The sequence below is a fragment of the Zootoca vivipara genome, chromosome 12, assembly GCF_965207765.1.
Source record: "Zootoca vivipara chromosome 12, rZooViv2.hap1.1, whole genome shotgun sequence".
In the NCBI taxonomy this organism is placed as follows: Eukaryota; Metazoa; Chordata; class Lepidosauria; order Squamata; family Lacertidae; genus Zootoca; species Zootoca vivipara.
Window position 1 is genome coordinate 42646327 of NC_142595.1, and position 19212 is coordinate 42665538.

General features: G+C 48.9%; 1 protein-coding gene across 1 annotated transcript in view; it reads left to right on the plus strand.

The window, feature by feature from the left end:
• The window catches only part of NFATC4 (nuclear factor of activated T cells 4), a 31230-nt gene that overhangs the window by 6671 nt on the left and 5347 nt on the right, over positions 1-19212 (plus strand). Inside the window, exons 2-7 of the mRNA XM_035102713.3 lie at positions 2179-3154; positions 10004-10166; positions 13271-13470; positions 14723-14895; positions 17157-17297; positions 17609-17664. Coding sequence (XP_034958604.1) covers positions 2179-3154; positions 10004-10166; positions 13271-13470; positions 14723-14895; positions 17157-17297; positions 17609-17664 — 1709 coding nt within the window. The remainder of the gene's footprint in view (positions 1-2178; positions 3155-10003; positions 10167-13270; positions 13471-14722; positions 14896-17156; positions 17298-17608; positions 17665-19212) is intronic.

The window sequence follows — 19212 nt, forward strand, 5'->3', positions numbered from 1 at the left end:
CATTGGTGCATAAGACAATCATGGGATTGCATGCAGTTCAGCAGATAGTGTTCCCACCTACCAGTAGAAAGAGGTGCTCATTTCACTACCCGTCTGTGGTCTGTTGGCCTAAAAGTATATCTGCCACTTTTTGATAAACTTACGGTAAACCTGCTAGCTTGGTTTTTTTCTGTCGCTTTTGGGACAGCTGAGCAAAGAATCACTTGCACATTAGATTATCCTGTCACCTTCAAGGTCTCCAAATTCCATTGGTCACACCCACACTTAAAGCACTTTGAATGCCCCCCCAAAGAGTCCTAGAACTGTGGTTTGCCTCTCTAGAGAGCTACAGCTCCCAGGATTCTTTTGGGGGAAACGACATGTTTTAAATATACGTTAAATGTGTTTTAATTGTATGGTGTGGATGTGACAATTATGTTTTGATCCTTATTGATTTATTAGCGTGCCTACATGCTACATCTGTCAACAGCTAGTGGAGCATGGAGCCCCCATGTTCGGAAGCAGTATACCTTTGATTGCCAGTTGCTGGGGGGTGGGCACATAACTGGAAATGGCTAACTCTAGCATGCCTATCTTGTGATCTTACTAAGCTGTTAGATGCAGGCATCCCCAAACTGCGACCCTCCAGATGTTTTGGCCTACAACTCCTATGATCCCTAGCTAACAGGACCAGTGGTCGGGGAAGATGGGAATTGTAGTCCAAAACATCTGGAGGGCTGAAGTTTGGGGATGCCTGTGTTAGAATGTTGTGGCCAAGTAAACCTTTGATTGACTCCAACATGGTGGTTCGTTCTCTCTCTCTCCTTTTCAAATTTATACATTTCATTAATTTTACAATCATTTTAACATTTCAAGGTTTGACTTCCTTCCCCCTCTTTCTGCGATTCCTTGTTTTTTTTAAAAAAAATATCTTCTGCATATCCAAATTCATTTAATCTGCTCATTTAATTATCAACTGTAAATATATACTCTTATGAAACTGCAGTTTATTACAAAAATCCTGCAAGTGTTTTTATCTGTTTGCAATCTATCTGTAAATATTCAATAAACCATTTCCATTCTTTTATAAAAAGTTTGTTACCTTGATTTCTTATTCTTTCGGTAAGTTTCACCACTTCTGCATATTCCATAAGTTTTTGTATCCATTCTTCCTTTGCTGGGACTTCTGCTTCTTTCCATTTTGGGACGAGTAACATTCTTGCCGCTGTAGTCAGTGGCTTCATGCTCCAGCACCGGGGGCGGAGAGCAGGCGGGAGCGGGGCTGCCGCGTATCCCGGGGGCATGGCGCGCATTCTGGGGGCGGGGGGCGCCGCCTGCAGGGGCAGGGAACCCAGCATGGGCAGGGGAACAGCCCGGATGGGACTCCACGGGGATCGTGCTGCTGGGGGCGGGGCGCTCCCACCGCCCCCCCTCTTCCTCTGCCCCTGCTTGTAGTCACATACATGAATAAATTTCTATACAATTTAGGTAGTTCTGTCTCTATAATTCCTGAAAGAAAAGCTTCTGTTTTTCTTTTTCTTTTGTTTTTTTACAAAGGTTATTTTAAACATCCTTTTCAATTCATTATATATCATTTCCCAGTAAGCTTTAACCTTACTACAAGACCACCACATAGGATAAAAAGAACCTTTTTTCTCTTTGCATATCCAACACTTGTTTGATTTAGATTTAGACATACCATACATTTCCATGTATAAGACTAGGTGCTTGGTTGTTGTTTTTTTAATTAAAAATCCATGTGAAAAATTGGGGGGGGCATCTTATACACGGATAGTGCATAGTGGGGACGTGGGATTGGTTGCTGCCGCAAGCCGGATATTGTCACTGGCTATAGGGCGTGTTATTGGTGGCTGCAGCAAGTGCTGATTTTGATTGGCTGTCACTTTGACAATTGGCAATACGATAGCTGGCTCTTGCGACGCGTGCAAGTGACAGCGCAGGTCATGTGGGTGACCGATTTTCTGCAATACCCCCCCCCCAAAAAAAACAGCTCAACAACTTCATTTTCTTACTTCTTAGTCTCCCAAAACAGGGGGCGTCTTATACACGGGGGCGTCTTATACACGAAAAATGCGGTATTTGCCAGTTTCCTTGGTGTTAGATACCAACGATATATAATTCAACCAACATGGTGGTTCTCATTTCTTTCTTTCTTTTTCTCCCTCTCTCTTTTTACAGACCTGGATGCGGACAACCTCCCTGCCTACTGCTCACTTGCCTTGGGAGACCCACCTCCATACACCTCTCCCCTGGGAATCCCCTGCCCTCTGCATCTCGGCGGGGGCCGTGCAGGCATGCACTCCCCCCCTCCCCGGCCGGCAGACTTGGACGGCGACACCTTTGAGAGCCAGCCCGCCCGGCGTGTCCGCCTTGGAGGCTCCCGTGTGCTGGAATGCCCGAGCATCCAGATCACGACCATTTCGCCAGGCCGGCGGGCCGAGGAAGACGACTGGGACTCCTCTCCTCGTGACTACCTGCTCCTGGAGGCTTTCGGGGGCTACCGCGAGACCACCCCATCTTCCGGCTTCTTCACCCCGAGCCCTGCCAGCAGCGGCAGCGTCTCACCTTGGAGCTTCTTTTCGGACGACGAGGCCCCCGCCGGGGACGATGTGGAGCGGGAGCTGAATGAGGCAGCCGCCCGCTTTGCCCTCAGCTCCCCCTTGGGTTCTCCCCGGGGCTCCCCCAAGCCATGGTCGCCCGCTGACGAGTCGTGGCAGCCTTATGGCGCCAGCTATTCCCCGAGCCGGGGTGCAGAGGATGGATGGATGCTCTTGGGCCCACGGCCAGCTTCGCCCTGCGGCAAGCGGCGATACTCCAGCTCTGAAACGCACTCCTCGGCATCCCCGTGCCTCTCCCGGAGGGGCAGCCTTGGAGAGGAGACCCCAGGGGAGACCGTGGAAGCAGGAGGCGACACGGCGCCCTTCAATTGTACTGGAGCCCGACCGGCCGAAAGCATCCCCCAGAAAGCCCGGAAGACCTCGACTGAGCAGACAGTGGCCTTGACCAGGAAGGAGGAAGGGAGCTGCAATGGGGAGGATGGGGGCAGCGGCTACGGACTTGGCGCGGGGCGCAAGGAAGGAATGGATTACCTGGCAGTGCCTTCCCCGCTGGCCTGGTCCAAAGCACGCATTGGAGGTCACAGCCCTGTGTTCAGGTAAACCGAGACCCTAATGCTCTTTAGAGTTTGTCTAAATGTTCCCCCTCCTCCTTCCATGCAAGAATGTCAAGAGTTTGGGTTGGAACTGTGGCCCGAGAGAGGGTTTCTAAAAGCGGTCATCCAGGTGGCTTGGGGCGATTCCCAAGCAAGGCATGATGGGAATATCCGTCTTGTGATGTTTATCTCTAGATCTTGGTAGCTGGAGGTGGATGGCTTTGCGAATGTGGAGTTACAAGTTGGACAGATCCCTAACACACACATATTATTAAACCACTCTGGGAATTGTAGCTCTGTGAAGGGAGCAGGTATCTCTTAACAGCCCTTAGCAAACTACAGTCCCCAGGATTCTTTTAAACAGCCGGAGCTGTTTAAAGCGATATAATAATAATAATAATAATAATAATAATAATAATAATAATAATAATTTTTTTATACCCAGCTACTCTGGGCGGCTCCTAACAGGATATTAAAAACACAATAAAAGATCAAACATTAAAAACTTCCCTAAACAGGGCTGCCTTCAGATGTCTTCTAAAAGTCAGATAGTTGTGTATTTCCTTGACATCTGATGGGAGGGCGTTCCACAAGGAGGGTGCCACTACTGAGAAGGCCCTCTGCCTGGTTCCCTGTAACCTCACTTCTTGCAGTGAGGGAACCGCCAGAAGGCCCCCAGCGCTGGACCTCAGTGTCTGGGCTGAAGACGCTGGGTTGGAGACGCTTCTTCACGTATACTGGGCCGAGGCCGTTTATGAGCTTTATGAGAGTGCTTTAAATGGGGCTTTGCTTCTTAGCTTCCTCACATGTAGTTCTTTAGTTCACCTCTGGACTATCTGTAGTTTACAGGAGGGATTGTGGAAATTAGGTTTGTGCAATTTGAAGTGGATTAAAGGGGTCTGGAGTAGCAAATCCACTTTTTTAAAATGGACTTTTGGCAGTTTCACAGGGATGGGGGAAATGCGCTGAAACGTGTAGTGTGAACAAATGATCAATGGGGGAAATGCAGGGCTTCTCCCCCCCCCCCAAAGCAGGAGCTTACTAGAGCTCTGCTCTGGCATCTCTCAGGTGGGTGCCATTGTGATTCTAAGAGAACAAGGGAGAAGTTTGTGGTGAGCTCTGGCACCCTTCCCCCCACCCCAGAAAAATAGCACTGAGGAATTGTATAACCACTGCACAAGCAAATCAGGATGAACCCTCATTGTCACATAACCTGCCCACAAACAAATGAGGAGGAATGCTCAGTAAAGCACAGGCTTTGAGCCTTTTCGTAAGCTTTGTGCAAGCTAATCAGGACGCATGCCCAATTAGCAGGGCATCTGGAGCAGCCCCAACTCAGTCCCTGAGATTGCAGTTTTGCTGCCCTCCTAGCGTGGATCCTAGCGAACTTCCTCTAGCATCCAAAGACCTTCACCTGAGCATGCCGTTGTCGGGAACTGCGGAAGGGGGTGGAAGCCATGGCTCCCTCCTCCTCCTCCTCCCACCAGCCGGTTTGAATTTGGCAGCGCCATTGCCGGCTCTGTGGTTTGGCTGCCAGAGTTTCTGTTGTATAAAAACAACTTGTCAGACCAGACCAGGCAGAAGGGCTGGTGTCTCCAGTTACACATCCCAGACCCCGGCTCTGCATGCGGTGCTGGGGGCGGACGGGTGGGAGCTGGCGTAAACACGCAGTGCCTTGTTCCCTGTTAAGGTAAGCAGCTGGATTGGAAGAATTTCTCCTGCACGGTGGATCGACGTCATGACCTTTGAGTTCGGGGGCAGTGGCTCCATCCATTCCCTCCTCCGCCCTGTTTGCAGTTCCAAAGCCCATAGCCAGCAATATCCTGCCAAGCCAAGTCCCCCCATTTCTTCAAAGTAGAACTTAGCATCTCTTAAGCCAAGCTTGTGAATACAATGGACCTTACAGTGGACCTTGCATATTTTGCCTCCTTGTTCACAGGGGTTTCTATAAGGGTGATACCGGCAATTTAGGTCAGCCTTGCGAAAGCTGAGCTGCTGCATTAAAGGAACTAAATTTGCAAGTGCCAAACTGCTGAATCAAAGAGCCCTTGGGTGCGTGCACAGTTTAAGGCGCAGTTGGTTGTCCTTTTTCCTAGCTGGTTCTGGGGGAAATGCGTCAAAACACGCTAGTACAGTGGTGCCTCGCTTAACGAATGCCCTGCTTAACGAAATTTCTGCTTAACGAAAGGATTTTTCGAGCGGAGGTTGCCTCGCTAGACGAATGCGTTTTCATCTAGCGAATCGCGGTTTCCCATAGGAATGCATTGAAATTCAATTAATGCGTTCCTATGGGCAAAAAACAATGCGAAAAAATTTCAATGCATTCCTATGGGACTCGCTAGACGAATTTTTTCGTTATAAGAAAAGACCCGTGGAACGAATTAATTTCGTCTAGCGAGGCACCACCGTATTTCATAAGAAACAACAAGGCAGGTACAGGAGAGAGATGGATTTTGGCTGACATGCATACACAACTTCTTCTGGATACAGAGCAAATAGGAGCGTGTAGACAGGTTTCCCCCTTTTTGGGGGAGAACTCTGCTTCTGCACGACATGTGCAAGGGGGAAGGGTTTTGCAGGAGTTCTTGGTCAAACTCCCTCTGCATGCAAACTGAAGGAAGTTTCACAGAATAAGACACCCAGTTTCAAAGCCTCTCTGCGTGTAAAATCTATGGTGTGGCCACTTCTTGGATACGGTGTGCTCAGAAACTCGGTTTCTGAAACCGGACACAGAGGTTACAGAGAACGGCCACCAAACACATGGAACACCCGGTATTTGCAAATGGCCTAGAGCAGGAGTCCGCATATCTCTCAGGCTTGTATGGTCCACTTTGTCTACCAGCCAGAGCCAGGTGCAAGACTGTGGGCCACCCAGGGGAGCATATGCTAAGAGCAGAGTAGCTCTGAGCATATGCCTGATCCAGGAATTTGAGACCTATACCAACCAAAGCTCGCAAGTCCTTTATCTCTCTCACACACCAATCCTGGTTTCTTCTCCGCCACCATTCTTTTATCGCAGAGCTTTCCAAACTGTGTGTCGGCTGCAGTGTGGTCTTGTGAAAGCTCCTCGTGCTCCTACCGGGCCTGGAAAGGGATTGGTTTAACCTCCAGTTTGCCAATAAAACTGAATTACTGTGTCACAAAATGATGCATGTCTCAAAAAGTGTGTCACCCGTATGAAAAGTTCAGGAAGCTCTGCTCAGGGCCGTCTTAAGCATTTCCGGCACCGTGGTGCAAAGATCTCTCCGGCGCCCCCTCCCCCTGCTTTCCCAGAGTTGTTGACCTTTTTTAGGGCTGGAAGAGGTGGGTAGCGGCTGGAGGGCAGCTCCTCCGGCGGGGAAGAGGCGGAGGCTGGACACGGCGCCTCCCAGCTTAGCTGGCCGCTTTGTGCCACAGTGGCCACGGCAGGCAGCACACCGATCAAGTGGGCCTGCGGCGAGGGAGGGCGTGTGCGCCGCTCCCGCCAAGCGTTATCTCGGTTTTTCCCCTTTTAGCCTCCTGGTGCCCCGCAGAATTCGGCACCTGCAGGCTAAAAGGGAAAAAACCGAGCCGACGCTTGGTGGGAGCGGCACACTCACCCTCACTCACTCAGCATGCTCGTTCGGTGTTCCCTGGACTCTCGCCTGGTGCCCTCCAGAACTTGGCACCCTGGAGCCCCATGCCACTAGCCTCTATGGGTAAGACGGGCCTGGCTCTGCTTTATAGCAATCTCATTTGTTGCTGCTGATAGTCAACTGGGAGTTCGGAATCCTTGCTGAACTACTTCAGATTCCCCAGAGGTCTACCAGTAGCTCCTTATTTGCCTTCTGTCCACCCTGCATCTAAAGCATTTGAAGCTTTTCGGTTGTTGTTTTAGCTTCATCAGATCACATGTGGTGTAGAGCAGAAGTAGCCAATATGGATGGTCCTCTAGATGCTCCTAGAGAACAACTCCCATCGCCCCTGATTGTTGGCCATTGTCCATGCTAGCTGGGGGCTGATGAGGAATTGGGAGTCCATTGAACTACCCCTGGAGGAGAGAAGGCCAGTAATAAGGAACTGCCTTTCCCAACATCTCTCCCATAACTTTAGAACTCTGGGTTGCCTAACAACATGGATTGGCTGACATTCGGGACAGGCCAGAGGGCTTCTTTGTACAACACACAATTAATTTGCAAAGCATGGCAGCCTTTTGTGTTTTAAGCACAGTAGCCTGCTAGCCGGTGGTGGCAAGTAATTGCATGCAGGAGGCTGCAGAGCAGGGATGGGGAACCTGCAATCTTCCAGATGTTTGTAGGAGTAGAGTTCCTATCATCACTGAGCAATGGTCATGCCAGCTGGCACCAATCGGAGTCCAGTATTGCCCAGAGAGCCACAGGCTCCTCCATTCCTGCTGTACAGGCTAGTGAGCTGTATCACTCTTCTGCAGCCAGCATGGAAACAGAGTTCATTGCCCGGGGTTAGTGAGAGGCACTTTTCCATACACAGAATGTTGTAGGATGGACAAGTAAGGCTAGTAACTTTTGTGGAGTTACATATAAGGCAGATTGAATTAGGGGCCGCAAGGTGGCCACTGGTTTGTTTAGATAAGGGCACAGGAAGAGCCTGTTGGATCAGGCCTATGGCATCCTGTTCTCACTGTGGCCAGCCAGGGTCCCACGGTCAGCTCACAAGGAGGACCTGTGAGTGTAACAGTGCCTACTTGTGATTCCAGTAACTGGTATTCAAAGGGATACTGCCTCTCGCAGGAAGGCGAAGATAGCCACTGTGGCTAGGAGCAAACAGATATCCTTATCGTCCATGAATTTGTCTTTTAAATTCTTTAAAGCTATCCAGGATGGAGGCCATCACCACTTCTTGTGGGAGAGAGTTCCACAGTCTAATGATGTCCTGAATGGAGAAGCACTTTCTTTTGTCTGCTCCGAGTATTGCAGTGTTCAGCTTCATTTGAGAAAAACTTCTCTCGGTCCACTTCATGCCATCCATCATGCCTCTTCATACTTGACTTTTCTCTAGCAAAGAAGCTCCAATTCATAGAATCGTAAGAGCTGTAGAATTGGAAGGGACCCTGAGGATTGTCTGGTCTAACTCCTGTCCCATGCAGGGATCAAACCTGCAACCCTGGTGTTATCGCTACCACACTCTATCAATGGAGCTCCCTCAATATCTGAGCTACAAACTCAGATTGCAACCTTTCCTCATAGGGTAATTCCTCCATTCCCTTGATTGTTTTGGTATCCCCTTTCTGAACCACCTCTGCAATGGACCAGTTAACAGAGAATCAATCTAGCTATGGCATTTAAATGTGATGGCAATGTTTTGAAGCTGTATATCTCTAGATACACTAACATGAGTTTGACCAAACTGTGGGAGGCAGTGGAAGACAGGAGTGCCTGGCGTGGAGACACGACTAAACAACAAAATCTCTAGATACAAGCTACTGTGGACAAACAGTGAAGGCAAGGGCTATAGTGGCAGAGCATCTGCTTTGCATGCAGAAGGTAATCCTTGGGCTTCTCCAGGTAATCCTTGGGAGAAGCCCCTTTCTGAAAACCTTGGATACCTGATGCCAGTCTGTATAGACCACAATGAGCTATACTGTATATAATTTGACTTGTACATCTTCCTATGTTCCTATGCTTTTATGCTCTCCTTGTGGGTTTCCAAGGGCCTCTGATTGGCCACCATGTAAGAGAGGAAGATTGCATGGTATGGTTCTTAAGTCTGAATCCAGCAGGGATCATGATCAAGAGAAGTGTGAAATGGGCATTCATCGGGAGTGTGCTCCGAATGAATGCCGGTGTGAAAAGTTATCTGGTTTTCTCACCTATGGCAAGCTCAAAATTGGTGATGAGCAAGCCAGGAGAAAAAATATATACAGTATGTGTGAAATACATGAGGGCTAGTAACTCATTGTAGATCCCTTTGCAAGGCTTGCCATTTATGTTCTTAAATATTACTAACTGCAAACTTGGGAAAGGAGGCTGGAGGTTCTGCCCTGAGTTCCTGTGAGCGCTGTAGGTGGGGAGAAATTTAGCTGGTCAAATCTTATGTGCCTTTTTAATAGTTGTTTTGAAGCATGAACTCTGGTAGGGCCATCTCCCCCTGCATCCCCTGTTGCAGCCAGGATGGAGGAAGCTTCACCCACCATCCATTGGAAGAGAGGCCACAGCATCATGGTAGATTGCATGCTCTTATGTGTGTGAGGTTCCTGGTTCAATCCCTGACATCTTCAGTTCAAAGGAGCAAGTGCCATAGAAGACCATTGCCTGAGATCCTGTCGGTCAGAGTAGAAACTGCTGAGTGAGCTAGGTAGACAAATGACGTGGTTTGTTACTTAACAGCTTCTTGTGTTCCAGTTTCCTCTTTGGTGCAGCTACGTATTAAAGGTACAAAAAGGTATTAAAGGTACCTAAAGGGACTCCCCTGTTGCATTCCTGTTTGGGTTGCGAGCATAGCTGCCAAGTCTCCCGCTGAAAAATGCGGGATCAGCAGCGGTGCAGCACCGGAAGTTGCTTCTATGCATGTCCGGATATGCGTAGAAGCAACTTCCGGTACCGGCGCTGCCCAATTTCCGGTGCCCAGACATGGGTAGCGCAGCACCGGACGTCACTTCTACGCACGTAGAAGCGACTTTCGGTGCTGCACTACCCATGTCTGGGCACCGGACATTGGGTGGCGCCGGCACCCAAAATGGAGCCTCCCTTGCAGGTAGAAAATCGGGGGATTTACGGGATTTTTTCCAATCCGGGCTGCCAGCGGGAAACGGTTTAAAATATGGAGGTTTCCCGCAAAATTTGCGAGCAGGAGGAGGTCAGACTTCCAGTGCCTAAGCTGTCAACTTCATGGTCCTTCATTTCACCCATTCCCCAGGTCTTCTGCTCTCCCCCCTCTGGACTGGCCTCTCCCCAGTCAATACGAACAGTATGAGCTGAAAATCGAGGTGCAGCCGCGAACTCACCACCGAGCCCATTACGAGACGGAGGGCAGCAGGGGTGCTGTGAAGGCCGCTCCAGGAGGACACCCTGTGGTGAAGGTATCTGAGGGGCGGAGGGAGCTAACAAGAGCCGGGATAAGAATGGGACCAGGGGGTTGGGTGGGTGGGAGGAGGGACAATAAACTTAAAAAAAAGTTCCCACTTCGCATCTCTCCAGCAACCACAGTCTCACAAAATGACCGTAGGCCAAGCATAGAGAACTCATGGCCCATTATGCCATGAACGTTGGCCCTGCTGGGTGGGGCCGATGGGAGCTGGAGTTCAAAAACTCCTTGCGCATTGAAATGTATGGTAATGCAGAAAAGGCAGTAATGCATTCTTCTATGAGTCATGGTTTCGTCTTGAAAGTGGGCCAAGAGTACACCTGAGCATGTGTAGAGTATATTTATTCTTGCCACATAATCACAGGCTCCACCTCCATATTTGGGACAGGAGCTGATAAGGCTTTCAGGCTGAGGGTTGGTGGGGGGGGGGAGAGAGGGGGGAAAGACCTTTGTCATTTAGCCAGGTAAAGCCAGCTTTGCTTTCAACACCATTTATTCCGTAAGAGCTCCTACGCGTTTTTGTTTTCTGGTATTGTTATTTGTAAAAGCCCCCTCCTCTGCCCCCTAGCCTCCAGAGAGCTTGTTGTCAACACAGTTATATATATATATATATAAAATCGGCATTTTCAGTCAAGCTAATCCAGAAGGGAAACTTCCTTTAAAAAAATAAAATTCTTTTCTTTGAGGGCTGGTTTGAAAGTCTCCATCCAGAAATTTGAAAGATGAAAACTATTCCCACTTCAAAGGCTGCTTGCGGGGGCCAAAAAAAAAGAAAAAGAAAAAAGAAAGGAAAAGAAAGAAAGACAAATGTCACGGATTTTGTTTGCAACAAATTGTGAAATAGCTGCCCGCTAAATTTAGATGAGTGCCTTTTAAATAAGTGGGAAGGTTGAAACTTAAAAAAAAACACAACCCACCACTTTATGAGAGTGAGGGGGTGATATTTGGCCTGCTTGCTCTTATAGTGACAGGAAAGTTTGATCTGTGTTTGTGTTTTGTGCTGTGATGTAACTTTCCCTTATACTGTTCTCCATCTCTTTGTATCCTGGTTTCCCCAAATTATGATGTGGACATCTATATGTACATTTTCCTGGGATTGTGTGTGTGGGGAGGCATGAAAAGTCGAGGTCTATCCTTTCTCTCTTCTCGTCGCCTCCGCCCCCCCCAAAAAAACTCTGTTTTTGTGTGTGTATCCTTCCCTTTCCATTCCCCATCACATTCCCCTGCAACCAGGATCTCAAGGCTGCCCTTTCCCACGCTCTCGTTTCAGATTCGCAGCCCTGGTCTCCTCCTGCATCCAGCCCCTCTGCGTCACTCTTAGGGATAGCAAGTCGGGGTGTGGAGTGTTTGTATGAGCGCACGTGGGACAAATGACACCCCCCCCCCCTGCTCCATATACTTTCTGGCAAATTCCACTCCTCTTCTGCAGGCGTTCAGAACCCACCCTTCCTTGCAAAGAGGCAAACCCTTCGTTTCTTAAAAGCTGCGTCCCCTTCCCCCTTTCTCCTGCAATCTCCCTGCTTCCTATTCCTATTTCCAAAAGTTGGCGTAGGTTTGTGCAGGTTCCAAAACTGCTTCCACTGCCCCCCACAATCCTCCAGGCCTCGGATCTTTCCATCTTCCATGGCACGAGTGGGGAGGGAGGGGAGAGGTAAAAGCAGAGCGTTTTCCTTTAAGGCTCAAATCGATTGCAGCTGGAAGTCTTGGCCTCTGATTGGAAACATCTGGGCGTCCCTGAGGCAAGACCACCGAACTGCTGATGTTTCCAGCTGCCGCGGCCATTGCCAAAGAGGGTGGCTGGTAAGGAGTTGGTGGAGACAGGGAGTAATCAATGCAGTGCTCTTTTCATGGAATAGAGGCCCACCTTCCAGGTCTGGGATTGCACAACTTAATTTAAGGCAGGGGTTAGCCCCCAGATTTTTTTTATTTTAAGACTGTATAAAGTCTCCGGGGAATTTGAAGCAAGCATATTTCATATCCACTGCAGTGATGGTTTTTTTTAAAAAAATCACAGCCGAACCTTCCCCTTCAGCTGCTAAGTGTTTATGAACATTCTGTGACATCATAGCCACAGGGTCTTGGACAGACTCTTTCCTAGCCCTGCTGTCTCTGAACCTTCTGAAGTGGTGGTGGCCAGGAATTTGCAACGGGGACTTTTAAAACATGCAGATCCATGACCACCCATTGCGGGTTCTTCTCGCAAGGAAATGAACCGGGCCACCCTTTTTGCCACATACACAGCATCTGCCGTGACGCAGCGTCACAGAATGTTCAGAAGTGGACGGGAAAATTCACGTGTGAGATGTCCTGTTACAGAATGCGTTAGTTGGGGATGGAGGCCAGATCTTAGCAGGGATGATTGCTCAAGTCGCTTCGGCCATGCAGGGAAATGTCTGGGGTGACTATTTTTTCCTAGAGGGGCAGCAATCACCACACTGATTTTGCCACATGCTCAGACGAACTCAAAAGCTCGGTCCGCGGTCATGGAAATGAGATGAGTTTCCAGGCCTTTGACCATTTTGGTTGCCCTCCTCTGGACACGTTCCAGCTTGTCGGTATCCTTCTTGGGCACCACAGTTCAAGAAGGATACTGATAAGCTGGAACGTGTCCAGTAGAGGGCAACCAAAATGGTCAAAGGCCTGGAAATGATGCCTTAGGAGGAACGGCTTAGGGAGCTGGGTATGTTTAGCCTGGAGAAGAGAAGGTTAAGGGGTGATATGATAGCCATGTTCAAATATATAAAAGGGTGCCATATAGAGGAGGGAGAAAGGTTGTTTTCTGCTGCTCCAGAGAAGCGGACACGGAGCAATGGATTCAAACTACAAGAAAGAAGATTCCACCTAAACATTAGGAAGAACTTCCTGACAGTAAGAGCTGTTCGGCAGTGGAATTTGCTACCAAGGAGTGTGGTGGAGTCTCCTTCTTTGGAGGTCTTTAAGCAGAGGCTTGACAGGCATATGTCAAGAATGCTTTGATGGTGTTTCCTGCTTGGCAGGGGGTTGGACTGGGTGGCCCTTGTGGTCTCTTCCAACTCTATGATTCTATGAGTTATTTTATTTCAGGAAAGCTTACCGTTCTCCTTTCTCTCCCCACCCCAGCTTTTAGGCTATGACGAGAAGCCCCTTACCTTACAAATGTTCATCGGCACGGCGGATGAGAGGAACTTGCGCCCCCATGCCTTCTACCAAGTGCACCGCATCACCGGCAAAATGGTTGCCACCACGAGCTATGAATCCATCATCAGTGGCACCAAGGTCCTTGAGATGTCCTTGCTGCCTGAGAATAACATGGCTGCCAAGTAAGAATTGCTTTGTGGGGCTTTCGAAGGGTGTGTGTGTGTGTGATGTGGTTGGTGAATATGCCCAATTATAAAAAAATATGGAAATCCCTCCCTACGTAGCAGCAAACCGGGTTTTGCAACTGAGTATAGATGCTTAACATGGAGTAGCAATGAATCCTGTGTTGTATGAACATACTTAGTGAGTTTACAACACATAGGGAGGTGGGTTTGTGCAGTTTCAGAAAGGTAATATATTTACAGGGCAACAAGGTCAACCCTCCCCCATGCTCCATCCCGTGCCACTCTCAAATTGAATGAACCCATTGTTTTTGTGGGTACTTTGGGATGAATGAGTTTTAGAAAGGAGTACTGGATCCTCAACAGGCGCTAGCACCCATCATGGCCAGGGCCCATTTGAGCTTTTGCAGGTCTCCAGCTTCCTTTTCATAAAACCAGTGGAGCTGCTGCCTGCCATGTTCTTTTCCACCATTTTCTTTACCCCATAATGCCTCTGGGTTTGCGGTGCAGTGGGGCACAAGGCGTTCTGGGGGAAAGAAAATGTTGGGTGGCTGTAGACTTATCCAGTGTTCTAGTCTACCCATGGAAAAGAAAGAAGAAAGAAAAGAAAAACCCTGTGTTGGGGGAATAGAAGAAGGCTCTTGCAGAGAGTAACCCAATCTGGCAGTGGCCCTGATTTTCCCCAAGGCAAAATGTGTCCTGTTTATCAAATGTTTGTGTAGTTTCGGTTCAGCTCTAGGCAGGATTCTGATGCTGGTAGGAGACAGAAGCTGGTGGTCTAAGAGACTCTCCCTTCTGTACCATTCTCAGGCGGGGTGAGGAACCCTTTTAGCCCAAGGGCCATATTTCCTTCCAGGTAGCCTTCTGGAGGCCACATGCCAGCGGTGGGTGGAGCCACAAGCAGAAGTGGGAGGAGCTACCCTCTGGGAGCAGGTCCCAGATCTGGAGGGCAGATCCGGAAGGAAGAAAAGGGGGAGGAGCAACAAAGGCAATGTTTAGCTTAGTACAGGAGCCATGTTTCTTGCTTATCCCTCCATCCAGATGAGCAAGAAGCATCACCAGAGTTCAATGGAGCATTCTAGCCAGGCAAAAGCACTTGAGGATGCAGAGCAGGCCTGGGAGGAAGGGATGTGGGTAGGGTCCCACGAGCCTGAGATTTGCCATCCGTGTTCTGAGAAGGAGGTGCATAACATGAACAGTGAACTGCCGTGTATTCACAGACAACTCCCCCCCCTTTCCTCCCCTGCACCAGTATTGACTGCGCAGGGATCCTGAAGCTGCGGAATTCGGACATTGAGCTGCGCAAGGGGGAGACGGACATCGGGCGCAAGAACACGCGGGTGCGCCTGGTCTTCCGGGTCCACGTCCCGCAAGGAAATGGCAAGGTGGTCTCTATCCAGACTGCATCTGTACCCATCGAGTGCTGTGAGTGCCCACTGGGGGTGGTGTGTGTGTGTGTCTGTGTGTGTGTGTGTGTGTGTGTGTGTGTGTGTGTGAAGCAAGCCTCCATGTAGCTGCAGGGCAGCCTGAATCCCAAAGTCACATCCACACCAGACATTTAAAGCACTCTAGTACAGCGGGTGGCGCTGTGGGTTAAACCACACAGAGCCTAGGGCTTGCCGATTAGAAGGTCAGCGGTTCGAATCCCCGCAATGGGGTGAGCTCCCGTTGCTCGGTCCCAACTCCTGCCAACCTAGCAGTTCAAAAGCCCGTCAAAGTGCAAGTAGATAAATAGGTACCGCTACAGCGGGAAGGTAAATGGTGTTTCCGTGCCCTGCTCTGGTTCACCAGAAGCGGCTTTGTTATGCTGGCCACATGACCTGGAAGCTGTACGCTGGCTCCCTTGGCCAATAATGCGAGATGAGCTCCGCAGCCCCAGAGTCGGTCACGACTGGACCTAATGGTCATGGGTCCCTTTACCTTTACCTTTACCTTTACCTAATACCGCTTGTTGTGCCCTCCTTAAAAAAAAAAAGCACCACGGGAGCTGTAGTTTGTTAAGGGTGCTGCGGAATTGTAGCTCTGTAAGGGGTCTTCTAGCAACTCTCTCAGCACCCACAGAAAACTATAGCCCCCAGGATTCTTTGCACAGACGGAGCCATGACTGTTTGAAGTGGTAGAATGCTACTCTAAATGTCTAGTGTGGATTTCTTCAACAAACACGTGGTTTGGATCAGGGCCGGATTTAGGTTTGATGAGGCCCTTAGCTACTGAAGGTAATGGGGCCCTTTATATGTCCAGCTGTCCTTTGTCAACAACAAATTGTTGCTGTTTTTGTGTGTTGAATATATGCTATGTGGTAATTCCTGGACCTAATAGTTATCTAAAGCCATTTGCCGGATGTGAGGGACAGGGGATATCGGGAGGTCCCTCCCATCTTGAGCTGCAGCCCATCTCCGAGCGCTGGGGAAAGCAGGGAGAGTTCCGACTCAAGTGGAGAAACAGGAAGTGGTGTCCGAGGCTCAGGCAAGGTAGCAGAGCCATTGCCCAAGGAGGGACAGGAAGGGGGGAGCAAGGGGGGAAGGCCAATCCCACCTACTCCGGAATTGCGCAAAAAACGTCGGGGGAAAAGGCTGGGTCTCCCCAAGCTTTTATGCTGGAGAAAAACGCGCCAATCTCCATTCGGAGGTTCTGCAGGAAACCGATAAGATGTGTTAACCTCTGTAAATAGCACTGCTTTAAGCACTGTAAATACACAGCACCAATAAAACAATAAAATGCGGAGCTGTGTGGAGTCGTTTCTCTGAAGTAGCCCACCCAGGCCACTGTGACACCCATGTTGCCATGCAACCAGTCCATGCAGAATGTAGGTACCCTATATATAGAAATGAGCAAACCAGTGATATTTTAGGGGAGCAGGCTAGCAGGCAGGGCCCATTACTCACATCATAGGAGCATACACAACACAACAATGTTGCTGTACGTAGGTTTTATTTTATTTTATATCTTATATTTTGGAAATATACATCCAGTTTTTTTCCTTTAATTTTTTTTGGGGGGCCCCAAGAGACTGGGGCCCTAAGCTATAGCTTGTTTAATTTATACGTAAATCTGGTACTGGTTTAGATATTTCAGACGGCTTTACTTGATCAGTGCAACAGTGCCCCCTGGGGAACACACAGAAGTGGAGTCCACAGGCCTGTGAGTTACACAGGCTTATATAGAAGAGCATGCATGCATAAAGGGCGCACTGGTGTGAAAGAAAAAAATTCAGCATGACTTGGTGGTATATTGCTCAAAAAGTCACATGGCGCAAGACGTCATGCGTTGTAAAAGGAAGTGTTAGAAATCGGGACAGAAGCCTTTAGCATCATACGTAAATGAGGAAATGAATGCAATAATCCCTTCATCTGAATGCACCCATATCTTTGGAGATCAAGAAAAACAAAGGTGAAAAGAAGGTGATTTCCCAGAATGCAATGCTGATTAGGCCAACTTACGCTGATCCAGTTGTGAACACAAAATTGTGGCTGATTCATAGTAGGCTAGCCAGAGGCACCATGGAAAAGGTGGATTTGGGAGGGAGGGAGGGAGGGTGGGTCTGGGGAGGCAGTTCCCTTGTACACTGGGTGTATTCGGTTCTTCATTCCTCTTCATGGAGCACTGCCTCAATTCCTCTTAAACATGGCTGTGCTTGTGCAAGGTGATCTCTCCTCTGTGACCCCGCTTTCCTCTCCTGCCCGCAGCCCAGCGCTCAGCTCAGGAGCTCCCCCAAGTGGAAAACTACAGCCTCAGCGCATGCTCTGTACATGGCGGAGAAGAGATGCTGATCGCTGGTGCCAACTTCCTGCCTGAATCAAAAGTTGTCTTCATTGAACGAGGCCCCGGTAAGCAATGCACAGTTTTTAACTTGTGGCGACGGGGCGGCAACTTGGCCTTTGATTGCTTTGCAGCACAGGTCGGTCATGACAGCTGAGAGATGGAGCACCCATCTTCAGGGGCAGTGTGCCACTATATTGCCAGATGCTGGGGACAAATAGCAGGCAATGGCCGTCTCCTGCACGAGTAGCTGGTGTGCTGTCCAGAGAAATACAGCAAGCCTTTGACACCTTTCAATCCCCTGCCCTCATCATCCTTGTTAATAGGCCCTCCCCTCCAACTGATATTGGTCAATTGCTTTTGTTGTTGTTTGCTTCAGATGGAAAACTCCAGTGGGAAGAAGAGGCAAATGTCAATCGGCTGAAAAGCACAGAGGTGAGAATTCTGGACAGGGATCTCCTCATGTGGGAAGTGAATTTGCAGCCTGGCTTTTCCCTGTCAGGAGTAGGGTTGCCAGACTCAGTAGAGGACAGGACTTTAATTTAATTTCCAAGCAAAGGGTCTGCTGGTTTCTCTTGAAGGTTTCCAGACTCAAAAGAGAGCAGGGCAATTAAAGGCGCAGTAGTCCTGTCCTCTATTGAGTCTGGCAACCCTAGTCAGGAGTGGGGCTAGTTTTGTGAAACACATTTAGTGGGGAACAGGGAAAGACTTTTGTTGAATGAGGATGACAGCAGGGGAATCCTGGGCTAGACCATTACGCTGATCACACAGGAACAAGTAATGAGTCTTTGCTATTGGAGAACAGCTGGTTTGTTTTTGTTTGTTTTTTTTTGTTTTTTTTAAAACCTCCTTTTTGGTAATTATTATTCCCAGGAACAGGTATATTGAGGGGAAATGCACACATAAAGGTTGCTGGAGATTCAGCGCAGGGAAATAAGTCCTGGTAGCTTTTCTACTGATACATGCAACGTCCAGGAAGGGGAAACTGTCCGGGTGCTGTTGGATTATAACTCCCATCATTTGTGGCTGGAGTCCAGTGGCATCTGAATGGCCACAGGATGCCCCTCCCCAGCACAAGTCAATGATTTTTTTATTAAAACAATTAACATTGAAATAGATGGGGTATAAAAGGGATAGTGAGATAAGGTGGGAAGGAATCAAATCCTGCCAAATGGAACGGTCACTGACAGGGGCTGGTTTTGGGAATGGGGAGTCCAATGGCATTGTTCCCAGATGAGCAGATGGAATCGGCCTTGCCATTTCACCTTCAGTGGAATGGCTGACGATGACACCTGCTTTGAGCTTCTACACAGAGCGGGATTGAAAGAGTGTATATCTTCCCATGCTGGAATGGAAACAGTCAGGTTCGGATCTTGTCATGAGGAGCAGGAAGATGATACGAGGGAACCCAGAAGTGATGTTGAGGATCTGAGGTGCTTCTGTAAACGCCTGCTCATGAACTGCGGCTGGAGGGCAACCAAAATGGTCAAAGGCCTGGAAACGATGCCTTATGAGGAACGGCTTAGGGAGCTGGGTATGTTTAGCCTGGAGAAGAGAAGGTTAAGGGGTGATATGATAGCCATGTTTAAATACATAAAAGGATGTCATATAGAGGAGGGAGAAAGGTTGTTTTCTGCTGCTCCAGAGAAGCGGACACGGAGCAATGGATTCAAACTACAAGAAAGAAGATTCCACCTAAACATTAGGAAGAACTTCCTGACAGTAAGAACTGTTCGGCAGTGGAATTTGCTGCCAAGGAGTGTGGTGGAGTCTCCTTCTTTGGAGGTCTTTAAGCAGAGGGCTTGACAGGCATATGTCAAGAATGCTTTGATGGTGTTTCCTGCTTGGCAGGGGGTTGGACTGGATGGCCCTTGTGGTCTCTTCCAACTCTATGATTCTATGGTTATGTAGATAGACGAACCTCCGTTGGGCAATTTTTTTTTACCTGAGCAAGGCCATGCAACACATCCTCTGCTGCTTTCC